Here is a 19,354-nt window from a genome sequence, read left to right on the forward strand (position 1 = left end):
GTTCCATGATTCATTGTTTGCGTATAACACTCAGTGCTCCATTCAGTACGTGTCCTCTTTAATACCCATCACCAGGCTAACCTATCCCCCCACCCCTCTCCCCTCTAGAACCCTCAGTTTGTTTCTCAGAGTCCATAGTCTCTCATGGTTTGTCTCCCCCTCTGAATTTCCCCCCTTCATTTTTCCCTTCCTACTATCTTCTTTTTTTCATACATAATGTATGATTTGTTTCAGAGGTACAGGTCTGTGATTCAACAGTCTTACACAATTCACAGTGCTCACCATAGCACATACCCTCCCCAGTGTCTATCACCCAGCCACCCCATCCCTCCCACCCCCCACCACTCCAGCAACCCTCAGTTTGTAATCCTGAGATTAAGAATTCCTCATATCAGTGAGGTCATATGATACATGTCTTTCTCTGATTGACTTATTTCGCTCAGCATAATACCCTCCATTTCCATCCACGTCGTTGCAAATGGCCAAGATCTCATTCCTTTTGATGGCTGCATAATATTCCATTGTATATAAATACCACATCTTCTTTATCCATTCATCTGTCGATGGACATCTTGGCTCTTTCCACAGTTTGGCTATTGTGGACATTGCTGCTATAAACATCGGGTGCACGTACCCCTTCGGATCCCTACATTTGTATCTTTGGGGTAAATACCCAGTAGTGGAATTGCTGGGTCGTATGGTAGCTCTATTTTCAACTTTTTGAAGACCCTCCATACTGTTTTCCAGAGTGGCTGCACCAGCTTGCATTCCCACCAACAGTGTAGAAGGGGAGAACTCTAAGAATATTATAACAATTTCTAATACCCAGGGAAAAAAATGATACCATGTCTTATATGAAAGCTTATTTTTAAAGTGTTGTAGCATAAGCTACCCTCAGTAATCTCTCTTTAATGAATCATATACATAATGATGAAAATATTGTATCTGAAATGCAAAAACATTTTTAATGCTCAAATTAAGAAATTGTTTGGCATAATTACAGTCACACAATTATTCTACATGTCTAAGTTTATGAAGCAGCAAATGAACAATCAGCAAATATTCACCTACCTGGTCAAAAATTACCACTCCTTTTTCAACAACATTATTTTGCAGAAATAGAAAAATTTATCCTAAAATTTATATGAAATCTCAAGGGACCTTGGATAGCCAAAACACTCTTGAAAAAGAAGATTAAAATTGGATGATTCACACTTCCTGATTTCAAAACTTACTACAAAGCTATGGTACTCAAAGTAGTGTGATACTGGCATACAGACAGACATAAGGACCAGCAGAATAGAATAGAGAATCCAGAAGTAAGCCCTTGCATATATGGTCAAAGATTTTTTGACCTTCAACCAAAAAGATTTCTGACAAGGCTTCTAAGATTATTCAATGGGGAAAGGACCATCTTTTCAACAAATGGTGCTGGGAAAATGGATATCCACAAGCAAAAAAACAAAGTCGGACCCGAACCCAACACCATATACAAAAATTAACTCAAGATGATCACACACTTTGTAAGACGTAAAACTATAAAACTCTTACAATAAAGCAAAGCTCATTGACACTAGATTTGGCAATGATTTCTTGAGTATGGTACCAAAGGCACAGGCAGAAATTTTCATGAAGTCCAGCTGGCCTGTTTTTTCTTTTGTACCATACAAAAGAAAAAACAGGCCAGCTGGACTTCATGAAAATTTTAAAATTTTATGCACCAAAAGACAATATCAACACAGTAAAAAGCCCATGGAATGGGAGAAAATATTTGCAAATCATATATCTGATATGGGATTAATATCCAGATTATAACAAAGAGCTCCAAAAACTCAACAATAAAGAAACAAACAACCCAATTAAAAAATGAGCAAAGGACTTAAACAGACAATTCTCCAAAAATGATATACAAATAAGCACATGAAAAGATGCTCAACATCACTAATCGCTACAGAAATGCAAACAAAAGCTACAATGAGATACCCCCTCACATCCATTAGGATGGCTGCGATAACAAAACAAAACAGAAAAATAACACGTGTTGATGAGGATGTGAAGAAATTGGAACACTTGAACACTACTGGTAGGAATGCAAAATTGTACAGCCACTGCAGAAAACAGTATGGTGGTCCCTAAAAAATTAAAAATAGAATTACCATATGATCTAGCAATTCCACTTCTGGGTATATAAAAAGAATAAAAGCAGGTCTGGAAGAAATATTTGTATGCTCATCCTCATATAGCAGTATTATTCACAATAGCTAAAATGTGGAAGCAACCCAAGTGTCCATCAACATATGAATGGATAAGTAAAATGTGATCTATTCATTCAATGGAATGTTATTTGGTCTTGAAAAGAAGGAAATTCAGACGTATGTGACAACTGGATGAGACTTGAAGACATTATGCTAAGTGAAATAAGCCAGCCAGTCACAAAAAGACAAATACTATATGATTCCACTTAAATCAAGTACCCAGAGTAGTGAAAATCACAGAGACAAAAAGTAAAATGGTGGTTGCCAGGGGCTAGGAGGAAGACCAGAATGGGAAGTTACTATATAATGGGTATAGAGTTTAAGTTTTACAAGATGAAGAGTCCTGAAGACGGATGGTGGTGATGGTAGCACAACATTATCAAGGTATTTTATTCCACTGAACTATACACTTAAAAATGGTTTCAGGGGCACCTGCGTGGCTCAGTCATTAAGCATCTGCCTTCAGCTCAGGTCATGATCCCAGGGTCCTGGGATCGAGCCCGGCATCGGGCTCCCTGCTCGGCGGGAAGCCTACTTCTCCCTCTCCCACTCTCCCTGCTTGTGTTCCCTCTCTTGCTGTGTCTCTCACTGTCAAATAAATAAATAAAATCTTAAAAAAAATGGTTTCGTTGGTAAATTTTCTTGTTATATGTATTTTACCACAATAAAAAACTGGAGAGAAAAAGCTACTACTGCTCTCATTAGAAAACTCTTTAAGTTATCGAAATTAACAAAATCGTTTCAGGTTTTACACAGTTGTTTTGTTTTCAAAGCAAATTTCTCAGTATTTTTTTTTTTTTTTAAGTAATCTCTACACCCAACATGGGGCTCAAACTCACACCCCAAGATCAAGACTTGCATGCTCTACTGAGCCAGCCACGCACCCCTGTCTGTTTTAAAACAAACAGCTTTCTGTTACAAAGAAGTGTTTAGAAAAAAAAAGGCACTAGGCTAAGACCAGAATTATTAAACGTAACAGCCAGGTTACATCTGACATATAAAATACCATTATCCCAAATATTACCAAATATCTCGCCCCATCAATGAATACTTTCCTAATTAAATTCTCATAAAAGAAGTTCAAATATTTCACTACAACCTTAAAACAGAATTACTTTAACACCGTCAATGTGCCTTCCAATTTTTGAATGTGCACATTTCAAATTTTATTTAGCAACAAAACTATCACACCAAACTCATCTTTAACTAACAACCTCCAATGGAATTTAATTATAACCATATTGGATATCTTACTGCCCTGACAACAAAGATTTCTTTCTGGAAGAAGGGAAATAAGGAAAAAATATGGAAAATGCTTGTTAAGTCCTATATTTATGAACTACACAAGAAAAGTATTCAAAAATTATCTTGAGAGTTTTAATACATACCAGGCTCCAATTTGATAATTTTTACTGCAGCCAACTCTCCTGTATGAATATTTCTAGCCTAAAATGAAAATAAAAATGTTTTTAAGTTTGTTAATTATATAAAAATTATTTGGCACTAAGTTAATTAGCTGCTTATCAACCATGCTTTTAATAGAACTTTATTTCCAATAAAATGAATATATTTTCTCATTAAAGAAAAATATAGAAAAGACACACACACACAGTTACCTTTCGTCCCACCACTCAAAACTAGCTATTATTTACAATTTTTGTTATACTTCCGCTAAGTCTTTTCTTATACTAGAGTTAATATTCTTATTGATTAAAAAAAATACTCATGGTTTTTATATATTTTATAAATATAATAATAGATCATTAAGGGAAAATTTAGAAAAACAAGTCATCTGTATCTTACTACCCAGAGGAAAAAAGTTAAATAGAGCATGCGTTTCTTTTTTTCCATGTGTAGATGTGTAAGTGCTTACATGTGTATGTGCGGTAGAAGATAATGCCATCATACATAGTCTTCTACAATGTTATTTATAATGCTGCATAATTTTCTATTGATGGGAGATAGACTGTATTTCACTAATCTGGTATTGTTGAACATGGAGGGTTTTAATATTATTCTGCAGTTATAAATACAGGGATAAATATATCTTAGCTTCATATCTATCCACAGCCTTATTTCCTTCAGATAAATTCCTAGAAAAGAAACTATTCACTACTTACCAAAAAATCATGGACAGACTGATTTTTTAAAAAGATTTATTTATTTGAGAGAGAGTGCACGAGCGCCGCACACACCCAAGTAGGGGGAGGGGCAGAGGGAGAGACTCCTCAAGCAGACTCCCGGCTGAGCAGGGAGCCAAAGATGGGGCTGGATCCCATGACCCATGAGTACACGACCTGAGCAGAAACCAAGAATCGGACACTTAACCGACTGCACCACCCAGGTGCCCCTGGACAGACTTATTGTAATTAGTGCTGCAATGATTATAACTGCAAATATTTTGGCACATACCAGAGTTTATCAGTAAGTCAACCTACAAGTCTATTTGTTAGGTCAAAAGGTGTGTGGATTTTAAATGAAAATATTGCCATAGTGCCCTTTAACAAAACTGTGTGAATTTATATTCTCACCAACTTTGAATGTGAAATCTATATTCGCTAAGTTCTCTTGTAGGTCCAAATTTTAATTCTGTTTTTAAAATTATGAACTTTCTCCATGTTATACATAATTTTAAATGGCTACATAATAGTCCACAAAATCATTCTCCCTTATTGTTAGACATTAAGAATGCTACACATAGTCTTTTCATTATTTAAGATTATTTCTTTCAAATGGATTCTAAGGTTTGAAATTAACTAGGTCTAAGGGTATGAATATGAGCATTTAAGGCCATCAACACATACTACCAAAACAGTCTAAAAGCATTGTACTATTATGTTGTCATTGCTAATATGAATGCTCATTTTCACTACATCCAGTGGCATACCATATGTAGAAATGCAATTTAATACTTTACGATGTCTTTCATTTACTCTATTAGATTCAAATGTAAACTTTCATAATTGGCATAAAAAATAAGGAGCGTATGATAAAACAGCAAAGTAAAATTATACCAATTTGCTGGATTAAATAGGCAATGTTACAAGAGGGAAAAAGGGAAAATAGAATAATGACCAAGAATGTAGGGAAGACAGCCTTCAAAGCAATTCTTTTAGAAATGACATAAAGAAGGTGAGAAAAAGAATAGAATGGGGGAGAGGGATACAGAAGGAAAATCACAAACAGGAAGAAGAGAAAAAGGATTTTCTACAGAAGTCTCACACTTCTACAGAAGTTGTGATAAGAAGTTCACATTTTCCTGACCTATCATGGTAAATTAGCGTAAGGAGGGGCCTGGGGAAGAGAACAGACATTTTAACTCTCCTCCCCAATATAATTATCCCTCACCCAAACACAAACACATTTAGAGACATGGAACAGGTCAGCCAAAAGCCTCACACCACAACTACCCTGTCCTCTTTCTTGCCCTTGGACAAAAGAATTATCTGTTGGCCTTAGGTCCTGCCCCAGTTCCTAAGATCTTTCAGCATTTCAGTCCTCCCGTGGGCTATAGAAAATTATGTCCACATAGATTTAGGCTGTCCACTGCTCAACATTTCACATGCCAATGAGATTCTGGTACAGAAAACATGGCCAAAAGTTATAAAATAAGCAGTAATAATTGACCTCTTGTTCAGTGGGTTATAAAATGTGTATTGGAAGACAAATTCCATGATAATGATGCAAATTATATTTGTAATTGCTTTACAGTTTGGAGGAACTCTCATATTCATTACTTAATTCTATTTATTTAAACACGAAGACTTAGCTGGTCAAGTTAGGGGACATGCCCAAGGCTATTCTGCTGGCCGGGGGCAACAGATGGGAGTTAGAACCCAGTAACTGTATTCTGATGTCAAGGTTTCACTGCTCCTTTCAATAGATGAGAATTCTGTTTTCCTTTTTTAAATGCAACAGTTACCAGAGAAAAGTATTAATTTCATAATATTTAATAGACTTCAGGGGTGACTTTTATTGAAAACAGGGTAATGTGCTAATCATATTTTACATTAAATTATTTCCTATGATGATTTTCAATGTAAGAAATTGTGAATTCTTTCATATTTAAGGTCTTAATTTGAGAGATGAATTTGATCCAAGGAAAAATGTTATTAATTATTTTAAATAATCTGGAAAAAGATACCAAATAACAGTCAGTAGCCTTCCAAAATGTTTAAAATCCAACTTACAGGATTCAGAAAAATATCAACTGACAAGACTCAACTAATTCTTTTTTTAAGGCTCCTGCATTATAATCTAGCAAACACAATCCACTTTCATCCCTTCATGTCAATACACTTCCTGGGTTTTCCCTCTTTCTGCATTTCTCTAAGTGATAATTTTTAAATTTTTCCCTGGAATCCTATAGAAAACAGAAAAAAAAAATCTATGATATATAGTGGAAGTTTACATATGGGAAGCAAGATTTAAGTATAAGAGACATAGATGGCCCAAGAAAGTAACATGTATGTACACTCACAAACAGTGACAGTTGAACCATTCAAGGCTGTAAAATTCAGATAAAGAGTGCAATGTTTAACTCATGTGACAGTGACAGATGCTTAAACATCTCCAGCAACAAAATATCTTCAGGGTATTCATTATTCCAGTTTTCCAAGCAAAACAGGCATTAGGGCAATACACCCTGCCAGTCACTAGAAACCAAAAGAAAATATGAGCCCACACTTCCCAAATACAGATTATCAAACAAGTGCCAAGAGCATGAAAAGATCTAATATGCTTCTCCGACAATATGAAACAATTAATTCTGATTTTAATCAGATTAACCAGAAGCAAATGACTTGGTCTCTAGTTTGAAAACATTGTCCTCATTCTGGTACATTCTCCTTCCCCTGCCCTTCTCCCCTCCACATTAGCCTAGTTAATTCAGATTTCTCCTTCAGAATGCAATTCAGATATCACCTCCTCTAGGAAGTCTTGCCTGACATCCCAAGGCTGAATGAAGTGTGTTTTCTTCTTAGCTCTGGGCAGGATTCTATAAAGAACTATGCCGCAGGTAGATGCTCTATAAATTTGTTGAATAGACAATTATGATTGGAGTAAGGTAATTATCCTCTTTACTTAAAAAATAAGAATATTAAAATCCTCCACATCTAGGAAGTGCTATGAAACTAATAATATACTGCTTAAATGGTCTTCTTTTATTTATGTTCACTCATTTTCAATTTTTTAAAAAAGATCTACTTATTTGAGAGAGAGAGAGGGCATAAGCCAGTGGGGGGAGGGGCAGAGGGAGAGAATCTTCGACTCCCCCCTGAGTGCGGAACCTGACTCGGGGTTCAATCTCATGACCCATGAGATCATGACCAGAGCTGAAGCCAAGAGTTGGACACTTTAACCAACTGAGCCACCCAGGCACCCCTCATTTTCAATTTTTATTAGTATGCATTAAGTAAAGTATTTTAGAGAAAAATTTTATTCGTAAAAAATTACTACAAAATAGTATTTTGTTTTAAAAAATTCAGATATTACAAAATAAGATGACAGTCCCCCCCCATCTCCCCCCATTTCATCCCCTGAGGTAACTACTGTTAATAGTTTAGAGTATATCCTTCCAGATTTTTAATTAGGTTGATTCTTTTTTTTTAATTAATTATTTTAGAGAGAGAGAGAAAGAAATCGAGCGGGGAGGAGGGGCAGAGTAAGAGGGAAAGAGAATCCCAAGCAGATCTCACAACCCTGAGATCATGACCTGACCCGAAACCAAGAGTCAGTGGCTCAACCGACTGAGCCACCCACATGCCCCAATTTGGTTGATTCTTAAGAACACATATACTGACAGTTTGACAGTTTCTTACAAAGCTAAACATAGCGTTACCATATGATCTAGCAATCCCCACTTATCATTTACCCAATTAAGTTAAAAACTTAGGTCCACACAAAAACCTGTAGAAGAATGTTTATAGCAGGCTTTATTCATAATCACCAAAACTGGAAATAATCAAGATGTCTTTCAATAGGTAATGATAAACAAACTGTGGTACATCCACACAGTGGAATATTATCTAGTGATTTAAAAAAACGAGCCATCAAGCCATGAAAAGATATGAACCTTAAATGTATACTGCTAAGTGAAAGAAGTCAGTCTAATACCATATGATTCTAACTATGTGACATTCTGGAAACGGTAAAGCTACAGAGAGCAAAAAGGACAATGGTTGCCAGGGGTTTGGGTGGAGAGTGATGAATACGTAAAGCATAGGGGGTTTTTAGGGTGGTGAACTATTCTGTGTGAAACTGTAATGATGGATACACATCATTATGTATCTGTCAAAACCCATAAAACTGTACAACACAACAAGTGAATCTTAAAGTATGGACTAAAATAATATATCAATACTGGTTCAATAATTGTAATAAATGTACCACACTGATGCAAGATGTTAATAAAAGGGGAAACCATGGGTATGTGGGTGGCTGGGGGGGGTAGATGAATGTAGCTCTACATACTATTTGCTTATTCTGTAATCTAAAAATGTACTAAAAATTAAGTCTATTGATTATTTTTAAAAGAATACATAGAAAACTATTTTAAGTATAGGATACTTTCAGACACATTTAGGAGTCAATTTTCATGATTACAATCAACACAAATATGTTGTTTCAATTTAATAGAACCAAAATAAAGACACAAAGACCAAGGACACCTTGCTGTGTTTTTCTGTTTGTTTGTTTGTTTTTTTAGAGATTCTGAGGGGCTCAGAAAGAAACAGCTCATTGGAGGATATGAACAACAATTACAGAACCACATAAAATAAAGATGGTATTTTAACATTCAGCTGTACCAGGCAGAAGCCAAAATATATGTAGTAACAGAAGTAAAAAGTAAAGAAAAATAATAAAAGCTAAAACTCCCACTGATAGAACGCTTAAAGGTCAGTCTCCATTTTGAAGACACACTTCTGTTCTCTCCAAATGAAGAACCGATGGGCAAATTTTTGTACTCTGTAATTTTCCAGCTGGATTTTTAAAACAGAAAGCAGTACCAGGCTCTTTTATAATAAAAGGCAAAGAGGCTTTCAGAAAAAAAGATCTAAACAGAGACTTTACAGATTCAATTTACTAAAGAGATCTTTCAGAAATTTAACTGTGTAATTTCACACTATAATCCAGAAGAGTCATACATAATACTGATTTTGAAACCCAACTATTCCCTCCAAGTTTAATGCGATATTCTCAAGTATTTTTGTTTTTAACGCACAAGAATTTGAAAATCCTGCAAAAGAAACTAATGGAAGTACCAAAGCACTTGTACAAAAAGGATCTAAATATATTTCTGATTCCTAGGTATTTTAGTAGGTTATTGGTATTCACTATTCAGACTTAAAAGTATACTAAACACCCAGAACTCTAATAAAATGTTACTATAGCTAATCTCTTATTTTTTTAAAAAGATTTTATTTACTTGAGAGAGAGAGAGACAGATGCACGCAAGCACAAGCAGCAGGGAGGGGCAGAAAGAGAGGGAGAAGAAGACTCCCCGCTGAGCAGGGAGCCCGATGTGGGGCTCGATCTCAGGACCCCAAGATCATGACCTGAGCTGAAGGCAGACACTTAACTGACTGAGCCACCCAGGCACCCTGCTTTTCTCTTATTTAACTCTTATTAATTAGGAATTGAAATTACTCGGTGGGGAAAGATAAACTAATAATAAATGGGTCAATGTCACAATAAAATCCATGAAAGAGCCTTTCCAGTTAAATTAAGTTTCTATTCTCATTGCTAATGCATTTCCCCTTAACCTCTTAATATTTCCAAGTCAATTTACTATCAGAGAAGCATTTTAACTCAAACTGTCCAGTCTTGGATTTTTAAATTCATATTAAAAAGTTACCCTTAGAGTTCCACTTGGTCAAAGGTAAAAAAAAAAAAAAAGTAAAGATGCTGATCTTCCTGATTAAGCCATTTCTATTTCAACAATACCATGCAGCTGCCAGTTTTTTCAGCCATGAACTTCTTCACATGCTGTAAAATTTTTAAGGTGACTAAAAATAATTAAAGGAAAAGTCCTGTGTCTACACATTTTACCTACAAGTTTTCAAGAAAGAATAGGAAGATAAGACTTAATAATGAACATTACACCTCTGTCACGATGAAGTTAGAATTTTTTAGAAGAGAATTTTTTAAAATTAGGTCAAAAAATGAAACTGGTAACTAATGACAGTCATCTAAAACCTACGGCAACCAAGACAGTCACCATGAAGGTAAGTGAGCTCAGCCTTTATACACAACTTTATGTTCTTAACATTAGGCCCCTCATCCTATCTCCAATTAACTTCCTTCCATCATATTTTTAGGGTCACAAAACTTTTCTGTAAAGCCAACTGGGGCCACCAGTTTTAAATATGGCCCCTTCCTCCAAAAATATTCTTTAACATAACAACAGAAAATCGAGACTTCTCTGTATTTAACAAGCTATCTCTAGCGGCCAGTGACTATTTCTCAGTCAGGATTATGCATCCGAGATTTAAGAATATGAACTACAATACAGCATCTGTAAGGTTTGAAGAATGCAAAGTACTGGTTCATCCACAAAAAATGTAAACAATTATATCATAGGCTATAAAACCTCTATACCTGCATCTTTATGGAACACTGTTTTTGACTGGTTCATTCACTGAACAAATATTACTGACTATGCACCAGGTACTGTTGTTGATATTGGAGATATAATTAAACAAAAAAGTTCCTGTCTTCCAAGGCTTTTAACAGTTGGAGAGAGAGAAGAAGTAAACAGTAAATACCATACATTGTGACAAGTGCCCTCAAAGGTGATAAAAGACAACATAGGAGGGTTCTGACCCCATTCAAAGTTGGCTGGGGAAAGCTTCCAAGAGAAAGTAAATCTAAACTGAGACCTGATGAGAGACCTTGGGGTTGCGGGAGAAGCATGGTAGTGGTGGTGGTGGTAAGTGATTATGGCAGAATTCCAGGCAACAGTGTAAAGATAGGAGAAAACACGGGCATCTCAAAGAAGTAAAATTATCTTGTGTTAAGGGAACTTAAGAGTGTAAAGAAGGGAATGGTGAGACATAAGATTCCTCTGCAGCTCAAGACAGACTGTCTCACCCATTGTTCTCTTGTAGCTACCATCTACTAACTTCTTGGTCACCCCCTCCTTGTTCATTAAGATTTTATAGCCTCTGGTTCACAGTCATCTTCTCCACCTCTTCTCTTGCCTCTAAAGGAAGTCTTTAGAGACTTCATCCTCCAGATCTATTTCCTAACTTTTCATTCCTTGACCTCCTATCTGAATCTTGATTTCAAACACTTACTTCCTGCTGATGACCTATCCTTTCAGTTCACTAGTCCTTCCATTCTTATGAAAGTATTCCCCTATGGCTACCAATTACATCTCAATTCCTCACATTCCCTTAACTTTCAGGGTTCCATGGTCAATCACTCCATTTACAGTCACTCTCTTACACTCTCTTACTTCTTTCCCATCTTCCCATGTATCACACTTGCCTGGCAAGATCCTAATCTGATTAAACCCAATCATCCACTCATTCCATATTGGTATTGAAAGCTAGCTAGCTAAATGCTGCTGGAAACGAATTTAAAATAATGTTGACTGGTCTTATTTTGAAATCATAACACAAATTTCAAACTATAACTTCTCCACTAGGAGAAGGTGATTTTCCACTCTTCATAAGGACTATTTTACTCCCTTCTCTTCAAACCTTCAATAATGCCTCAGCCTCTTTATTACTCCCTCTTTTCTTAACTATCCTGAGTGATGATGGAATTTCAGTTTTTCTTTATCTAACATTCTCCTATGTAGTCCTATGGCTTTAACAACCATCTCCAGGACAAATCTCTCCTTACTCAGCTCCAGGTTCCTAAATCCATGGAAACCTGACAGGCATCTCAACTTTAACAAGTCTAACACAGAACACTAAATTATCCCTGCTCCATAAATCCATTCATTTCCATATCTTCCCAATCTAAATAAAATTAATTGTATCCATTCAGTTGCTTAAATCCAAACCCAAGATCATTCTTCATTTCTTTCCTTTCACATTCTTTACATCTGATATATAAGCAAATCCTGATGGCTTAAAAATATAAATCAAATCCATTCACTTCCCTTTACCTCCTCTGTTATACTCTAGTTCAAGCTTGTCTCCATTACAAACTGGTAAGTTAATTAATGTGAAATGCAAAGAAACAGCAAGCCTAGCATAACCCCTAGTTTCTGGACTGCACAACTGAGTGGACAGTGTGGTCCCATTCACTACAAAGACAGACAAAGAAGATGAACACATCTTATGGGGCAAGACAGGAAGGTAGTGAAGGGGCATAGATGAATGGCTCAGACTTGAACATATTTAACTTTTAGGTTCCAATGGAAAACCAACTAGTGATACCCTATAAGCCACTTAATAGATAGCTCCTGAAGTTCAAGAGCTAACCTGGACTGGAGACAGATTTGGGCACCATCAACATGACTGAATCCAAGCCAGGTAGTTAAGATTACTTAGGAAGAATATGGAGAATAAGAAAAGAAAGTCAAGAATAGAATGTAAAAAAAATCACCCACATTTAAGGAACAGTGAAAATAGACAAAACCAAAACCACTCCAGAGATACTGTTCTATTAGAAGCCCAGTTTGGAGAAATTCTTGGAAATCATCTAATTCAACTTCCTTCTAAAAAAACAATTCTTTTCTACTTTGTAGCGGTAATTTAGCCAATTGGATACATTCATTTTTAGGATAACTTTAGTTGTGTAAAGGCTTTTTTTATGATAAGCAATATCTACTTTCCTATAATTTCTCCTCAGTGGTCCTCGTTTTGGACTGTGAGATAATACTGATTTAGCATATTCCTCCTACTGTGACCAATTTCAGATATCTAAATTTATTAATTTATTAAGTATTTATTGAGTCCCTATGGCAGTCAGGGTCTAGGTTCTAATTTTAACCCTGCTCAGATAAAAAATATAAAAGCTGGGGTGCCTGGGTGGCTCAGTCAGTTAAGCATCAGATTCTTGGTTTTGGCTCAGGTCATGATCTCAGGGTCCTGGGATAGAGCCCCACGTCGGACTCTTTGCTTGGTGCAGAGTCTGCTTGTCCCTCTCCCTCCCCCTCTGTTCTTTCTCCCACTTGTGTTCTCCCTCTCAAATAAATAAAATATATATATGTGTGTATATATATACATATATATATATAGAAGCTTCTTTCTAACTACAGACAAACATCCAATCCCTTCAAAATGCCACATATAGTTTCCAGACCGTTCCTACCATTCTGGTTACTATGTACTTTGACTAAGTGCTCCAAGTCTGATGTCCAACAAAAATGATAGCAGTTATAACACTAGACTCATGGCACTAAAGGGGACTTCTTTTTTTGAATTTCTATAAAGTTATGATACTTTTAAAATTTAAAAATAAATGTCTAAAGCGTTATATTCAAAACAGAATGGAATACCTTATCCTCTGACAAGAGCAAAGTGCTTCATTTTATTTCTCTTATAAATCCTTTTAGTAAAAAGGGAGGTTATAAACACTAGACATATTAACATATATAAATTGTTATATGAATTTCAAGAAACTACTTCCAGTAAGACTTAAATTTATGGGAACAAAATATAATAAGGGTGGAGTCACTTATGGCATAACCTCCACATGAAAATTTAAAATAAAGATTAGTCATTCATTGTTTTAATATTTTTTTTCATTGAGCACAACCTATGCATCAGATACGTCAGATATGAGGGTAGTGTTGCTGGAGTAAGAGCAAAGAATTACAAAGATGTACCTGCTCTGTTTGAGTTTCAATGGGACAGATTACAGATAGCACCTAAAAAGAACTGATTACTTCTGAACATACTATGTCCATATTGTTTAAATAAGTTAAATGACCACTTGTCAAGGATAGGGTTTGGGATTTTTGCACTGCGTGAGAAGTCCCTGCCAACTCACAAATTCCTTAATTTTTATGGCGTATTTCCAAGCTGCCTTCCACACAGTTGTACAGGTCTAGACAGGTGCTCCTGCTGCCACAGGAGACTGCAGTGCAGCGTTCCCCTGCAGATATATTCCCAGGCAGACATATTCAGAGCCTGAAGCCTTCCTGTTAAGGTTACTCTACATCTGTCCACATGACTTTGTTTCTCAGGACACACTAAAGCCTTAGCCTGTTAGGACACTTATTGCCTGTGAAAAGCATTTTCCTAACCCTTAGAAAAGATTGATTTTATTAAAAGGAGAGTTCCATCCAAAAGATTACTTAAATTGAATTATCTGGATGTCCTAATGGCAAAGAAAAAGGAAGAAAGAGCTTAAGATTAAAATAGTGTTGGTGGGTTCAACACTTCTGAGGAATAATTAGTCAAAATTCACTAAAATTTCAAAAAGCTTAGAAAATTGAATTCTAGAGATTTACTTAAAGAGTTTTACTTTTGTGTTAAGAATTTGTTCAAGGACACTAATCACAGCATTGCTTATAATAAGGAAATCCTGGAGACAATCTACTTGTTCAACAATAATGGATTAAAAATTGTATAATGAGGCCAAAAATCTAAGCAAAACAAATATTAAGTCAAAAAAATTTTTTTTAAATTGTAAAATGATACAAGGAAATAATATACAAATATAAAATGTATATTTTCACTAACATAAAAAGTTGTTTGTGATATACTGTTAAATGAAAAAATCTTCATTATCATATATAGTATATATTATATATTATATATGTGCTTATATATATTATGATTTATGTATATACCCTCAATATTATCTTTTAAAAGTCTACAAAGATATAAACAGCAATGTTTATCTTTTGGTAAAGAAGATATAGGTAATTTTTCATTCATTCCTATATCATAGTTTTCTAAAATTAACTCATATTACTTAAAATGTATTTTAAAAATAAAAGGTAGGAAAGAAGGCTATTTATGCCTAGGCAAGGAAGAGAGGCAAAACCGGAAGGCAAGTCCTACCCATGGATCTATGCTACTGCCGAAATAAGAACAGGAAATTATTCCTGGCAAAAAACTGGTAGGGAACCAAGCATCTTCATCATCTAAACAATTAATAGCTAAAAAGCTTAAATTGTAAAAGTTGTGGGACAGCTGGGTGGCTCAGTTGGTTCAGTGGCTGACTCTTGATTTTGGCTCCTGTCATGATCTTAGGGTCCTGGGATCAAGCCCCACAGCGGCTCCGCCCTTAGCTGGGAGTGCTAGAGATTCCCTCTCCCCCTCTGCCCCTCCCCCACTGCATGCATGCTCCCTCTTTTTTTCCTCAAATAAAAAATTAAATAAATCTTTTTTAAAAAAAGATTTTATTTATTTATTTGAGAGAGAGAGACAGAGAGAGCATGAGCTGAGGGAGAGGCAGAAGCAGACTCTCTGCTGAGCAAGGAGCCTGATGCAGGGCTTGATCCCACGATCCTGGGATCATGACCTGAGCCGAAGTCAGACGCTTAAGCAACTGAGCCACCCAGGTGCCCCAAAATAAATAAATCTTTAAAAAAAAAAAAAAGAGGGGAAGAAGGCACAGCTCACCTAAAAAAGGAGGTGCATGTGTGTGAGAAGTAACAGAGTGGTTCACAAGATAATGCTAAAAGTCACATCCTTCTCAGGCAGTCCTATTTACCTTAAATTGGATAGAAGCACACAGAAGTAACTACTTAATGATAACTGCCTGAAATAATTAGTATTTTATTTTAATTTATAACAGCATTACACAATACAGTCTATGGGACTCAGTTAATCTAGATAACAATAACCGTAAATTTAAAGTCCAGACAAAATGAGGGCAAGAGAAGGCACAATAGAAGAGTGTCCCAACAACGAAGAAAAAGGACAGATTCTCTTTTTAGTTATTTCCATTGTAGGGTGACTATGAGCTGAGTCATCTCCATAGTAAAGGCAAATCAACCCTGGGTTCTGATTTGGAAAATATGAGGGTAAGAGTAATGACCAGAAGGGGTAACAGGAAAAAGTCTCTTAAAAATTAGTGCCGCAAACTGAAGTTTATATGCACGTTCAAATCTGTCCAAAAAAATCCCTCATCTCTCAGCGAGGAGTGAGGCCACCAAGTTTCATCTGACCGTAATTTGTTCAGAGCTTATTATGTGGTAAGCAACGTGTTAAGGGCTGTGTGTGCCCCAATGAATTTAAAGATACAGTCGCCAGGCAGCTGAGAATAGTGGAAATAACAGAGATTACAGAGTCAGAAAATCTGGATTCAAAACCTCATAGTGCCACTTACAGTAAGATCTAGGACAAATAGTAAGTTTTTTCTTGGGTAAACCAGAGATGATAATATACCTGTCCCTACTGCATTGGATTATTGTAAGAAACAAATAATACACTGATTATGAAAGAGCTAAACAAACATTAGTCACTCTTAGTCACTTTAATCCGATTTCATTTTTGTAAAAATGTTGGAAGGTGGGGGCCGATATGATTCATGGGCCCAAACACCTCCAAGGATAGATCAGGCTATCTGCCTGGCTTCCCAATTCATCTTCTCAAAATCTCAGTGGAAGATGATTACATTTAACAGAAATAAAGATCCGTTCGACCTAAGTTCATCTTGCCCTTTACAGAGAGTTATCTACACTAACTTAAAAGGTACTTCACATAACTGGAGAGTAATAGCCAATGTACGATTAGTCCAGTATAGCCGAGTGAAAGTGCCTGCTCCAATTAATATGAACTTGGACTAAGTTCTCAAATTGACAACAAAGCCCTGAAAATACAAGTTATCACTTGTTAATAACCTTCATGTTTCTCTTCCTGTATATTTGGTCTGAAACCACAATTTAAAGCTGAGAAGTGAAACTTTTATAAATTTTGAAAGCAAAAGCAGAATAAGAAATCTAAATCAATCTGCAATCTATCCCATTTGTCTTTATCAAAAACACTGGAAATGATGGTTAAAGTGAAAATGCTGAACCTAAGTAATAAAAACAACAAAAACACTAAAATGTATTATAAGCCTAAGGTGAAGGCTATATCCACAAGGTAATGCTGAAACTAGAATTTATACACCTGCACCAGTGATTTGTAGACATATAAATAAAACACCAGACTGTTTTATGTCTACCTTCACCAAGATGAAAGTATTTTAAAGACTTCTTTTATAGTTTTCACAACATTTCTATGAAGGTAGAAAAGAGTTTTTAAATAATTTGCCTTCAGTCATAGTCCAGAGCTTCATATCTACAACCAGAACCATGTTCTTTTTTTAGGCAGTCATAAAATAAGCCTATTTCTGCACAGTAAGAAATACTAAATTAAGATTTAACCAGGGGCGCCTGGCTGGCTCAGTCAGTTAACTGTCTGTCTTCGGCTCAGGCCCCACTTTGGGCTCCTTGCTCAGCGGGGAGCCTGCTTCTCCCTCTCCCTCTGCCTGCCACTCTCCCTGCTTGTGCTCTCTCTGTCAAATAAATAAAGAAAATCTTTAAAAAAGAAAAAGATTTAACCAGATGATTTATAAAATAGTAAACATCCGTAATAGTACACTTCATCCTAATAACACACTTTATTTTCACAGTAACCTTACACAATATTTAACATAACATCTAATTAACTTTTAATAAGATATCCACTAGCTTAATAAAACATGTAATTTTAAATAAGATTTTTGAAGCACAGTCCTTATTTTTTGCTGTTAACCTATTTTTGCAAATTATTCACTCTCTCTCACACTACCATGAAAACCCAATAATCTCTTATGCCAGACTACCAGGGCACAGAAAGGACAGTATATTCAAACAAATGGTATTACTATCAAAAAAAGAGAGAAAGTAGGTGATGTTTTGATATCAAATGTCAGAGAGATAATAAACAGCATATACATCCATTTTCTATCACCTTCATATTTGGGGCCATTAGGCATGCCTACTTATTAGCATTTAAAGATTAGAGATCACTAGTAGAGAGAGATATAGTAGCGGCAGCTACATATTTGTTTACAAAATCATGCTTTTGAAAAATTACATAGGAATGGGTAACACCTCCAACAGATGAACTTAATTTAATTAAAATCACAATGATCTGTACTCTTGCACCAGCCAATAAGATGGGATGATGGCAACGACTATGTCTTAGTTCTAATTCCTCACCCTAAGCTTACAATTTAACTGTAGTGATAGGGTCGGATGATTCAGTAAGATTGATATTTAAGACTTCTGATTACACAGATATCCACATAGCTAAGTCCCTCATTTGCTTTAAGTCTTGGCTCAAATCTAACCTCAATGAGGCATACCCTGATGATCCTCATATAATTCCCCAACTGCCCCCCATCCCACCCTGGCGATCCTGATGCCCCTTAACCTGTTCAACGTTTCCTTCTTTTCGTATCTTTAATCGCCTACTAACATATACACAACTTATCTATTATGTTTATCGTCTCTATCCCTCTACTAGAATGTAAGTTCCATGAGAGCAAGAATCTTTGTCTACTTTGTTCACCTATGTATCCCAAGGCCCCAGTACAGTGTCTGGCACATAAGAAGTCCTCTAAATATTGGTTGAATGTTAAATACCCCTTTCCACCCTGTCATCACCCTGCTCCATTCCAGCTCCCCATTCATCAGTGTGCCTCATCCTAACCATACTGTAGGGAAACAACTGGGGCTGGTAATCAACGGAGGCTCTACTTGAGAGAGGAAGAGGGAGAGAAAAAAAGGAGGGAGGGTAGAAAAAAGGGAGGGAAGTAAGCTTTAAAAGTATTCCCTATCTAAGTCCCTAACAATCCCATCCTAAGTTTTTGTCTTTAGTCTTTCTCAATTTTCAATTCCTCCCAAATTCTTTGTCTTGTTTTCATTCCCTGTGGAATTCCTTCTCTAAATTCAGCAACACTCCTGGTCACTGGGTAATAAAACAATCCTGAAGAATAATAACTGAAAAGCTGTAATCAGCCTCAGTGGAAGGAAAAAAACAGAAATAGTGGAAGAAACATCTGTGTGTCTCATTGCTTCTTCCTTTCACAGTTACATTGCTTCAAGGAGGGGTCTACATTCCCTCTACTTCCTTACTTACCATTTATACTTCAACAATTTTGCTTTTTAACACATTTATTCTATTTTTAATTCAAGGATAGCTGACAGCGTTACA

General features: G+C 36.0%; 1 protein-coding gene across 6 annotated transcripts in view; it reads right to left on the reverse strand.

Moving 5' to 3' along the window:
- MAP4K5 (mitogen-activated protein kinase kinase kinase kinase 5) overlaps positions 1–19,354 on the reverse strand; it is a 107,893-nt gene that overhangs the window by 80,417 nt on the left and 8,122 nt on the right. For 5 of the 6 annotated variants that reach the window (XM_078053659.1, XM_078053656.1, XM_078053657.1 and 2 more), the window contains exon 3: positions 3,644–3,701. The exons of the other annotated variant lie outside the window; for it this stretch is intronic. In XM_078053659.1, the coding sequence (XP_077909785.1) occupies positions 3,644–3,701 (58 nt within the window). The remainder of the gene's footprint in view (positions 1–3,643; positions 3,702–19,354) is intronic. 6 annotated transcript variants of the gene reach the window in all.

This window comes from Halichoerus grypus, chromosome 8 (assembly GCF_964656455.1).
Source record: "Halichoerus grypus chromosome 8, mHalGry1.hap1.1, whole genome shotgun sequence".
In the NCBI taxonomy this organism is placed as follows: domain Eukaryota; kingdom Metazoa; phylum Chordata; class Mammalia; order Carnivora; family Phocidae; genus Halichoerus; species Halichoerus grypus.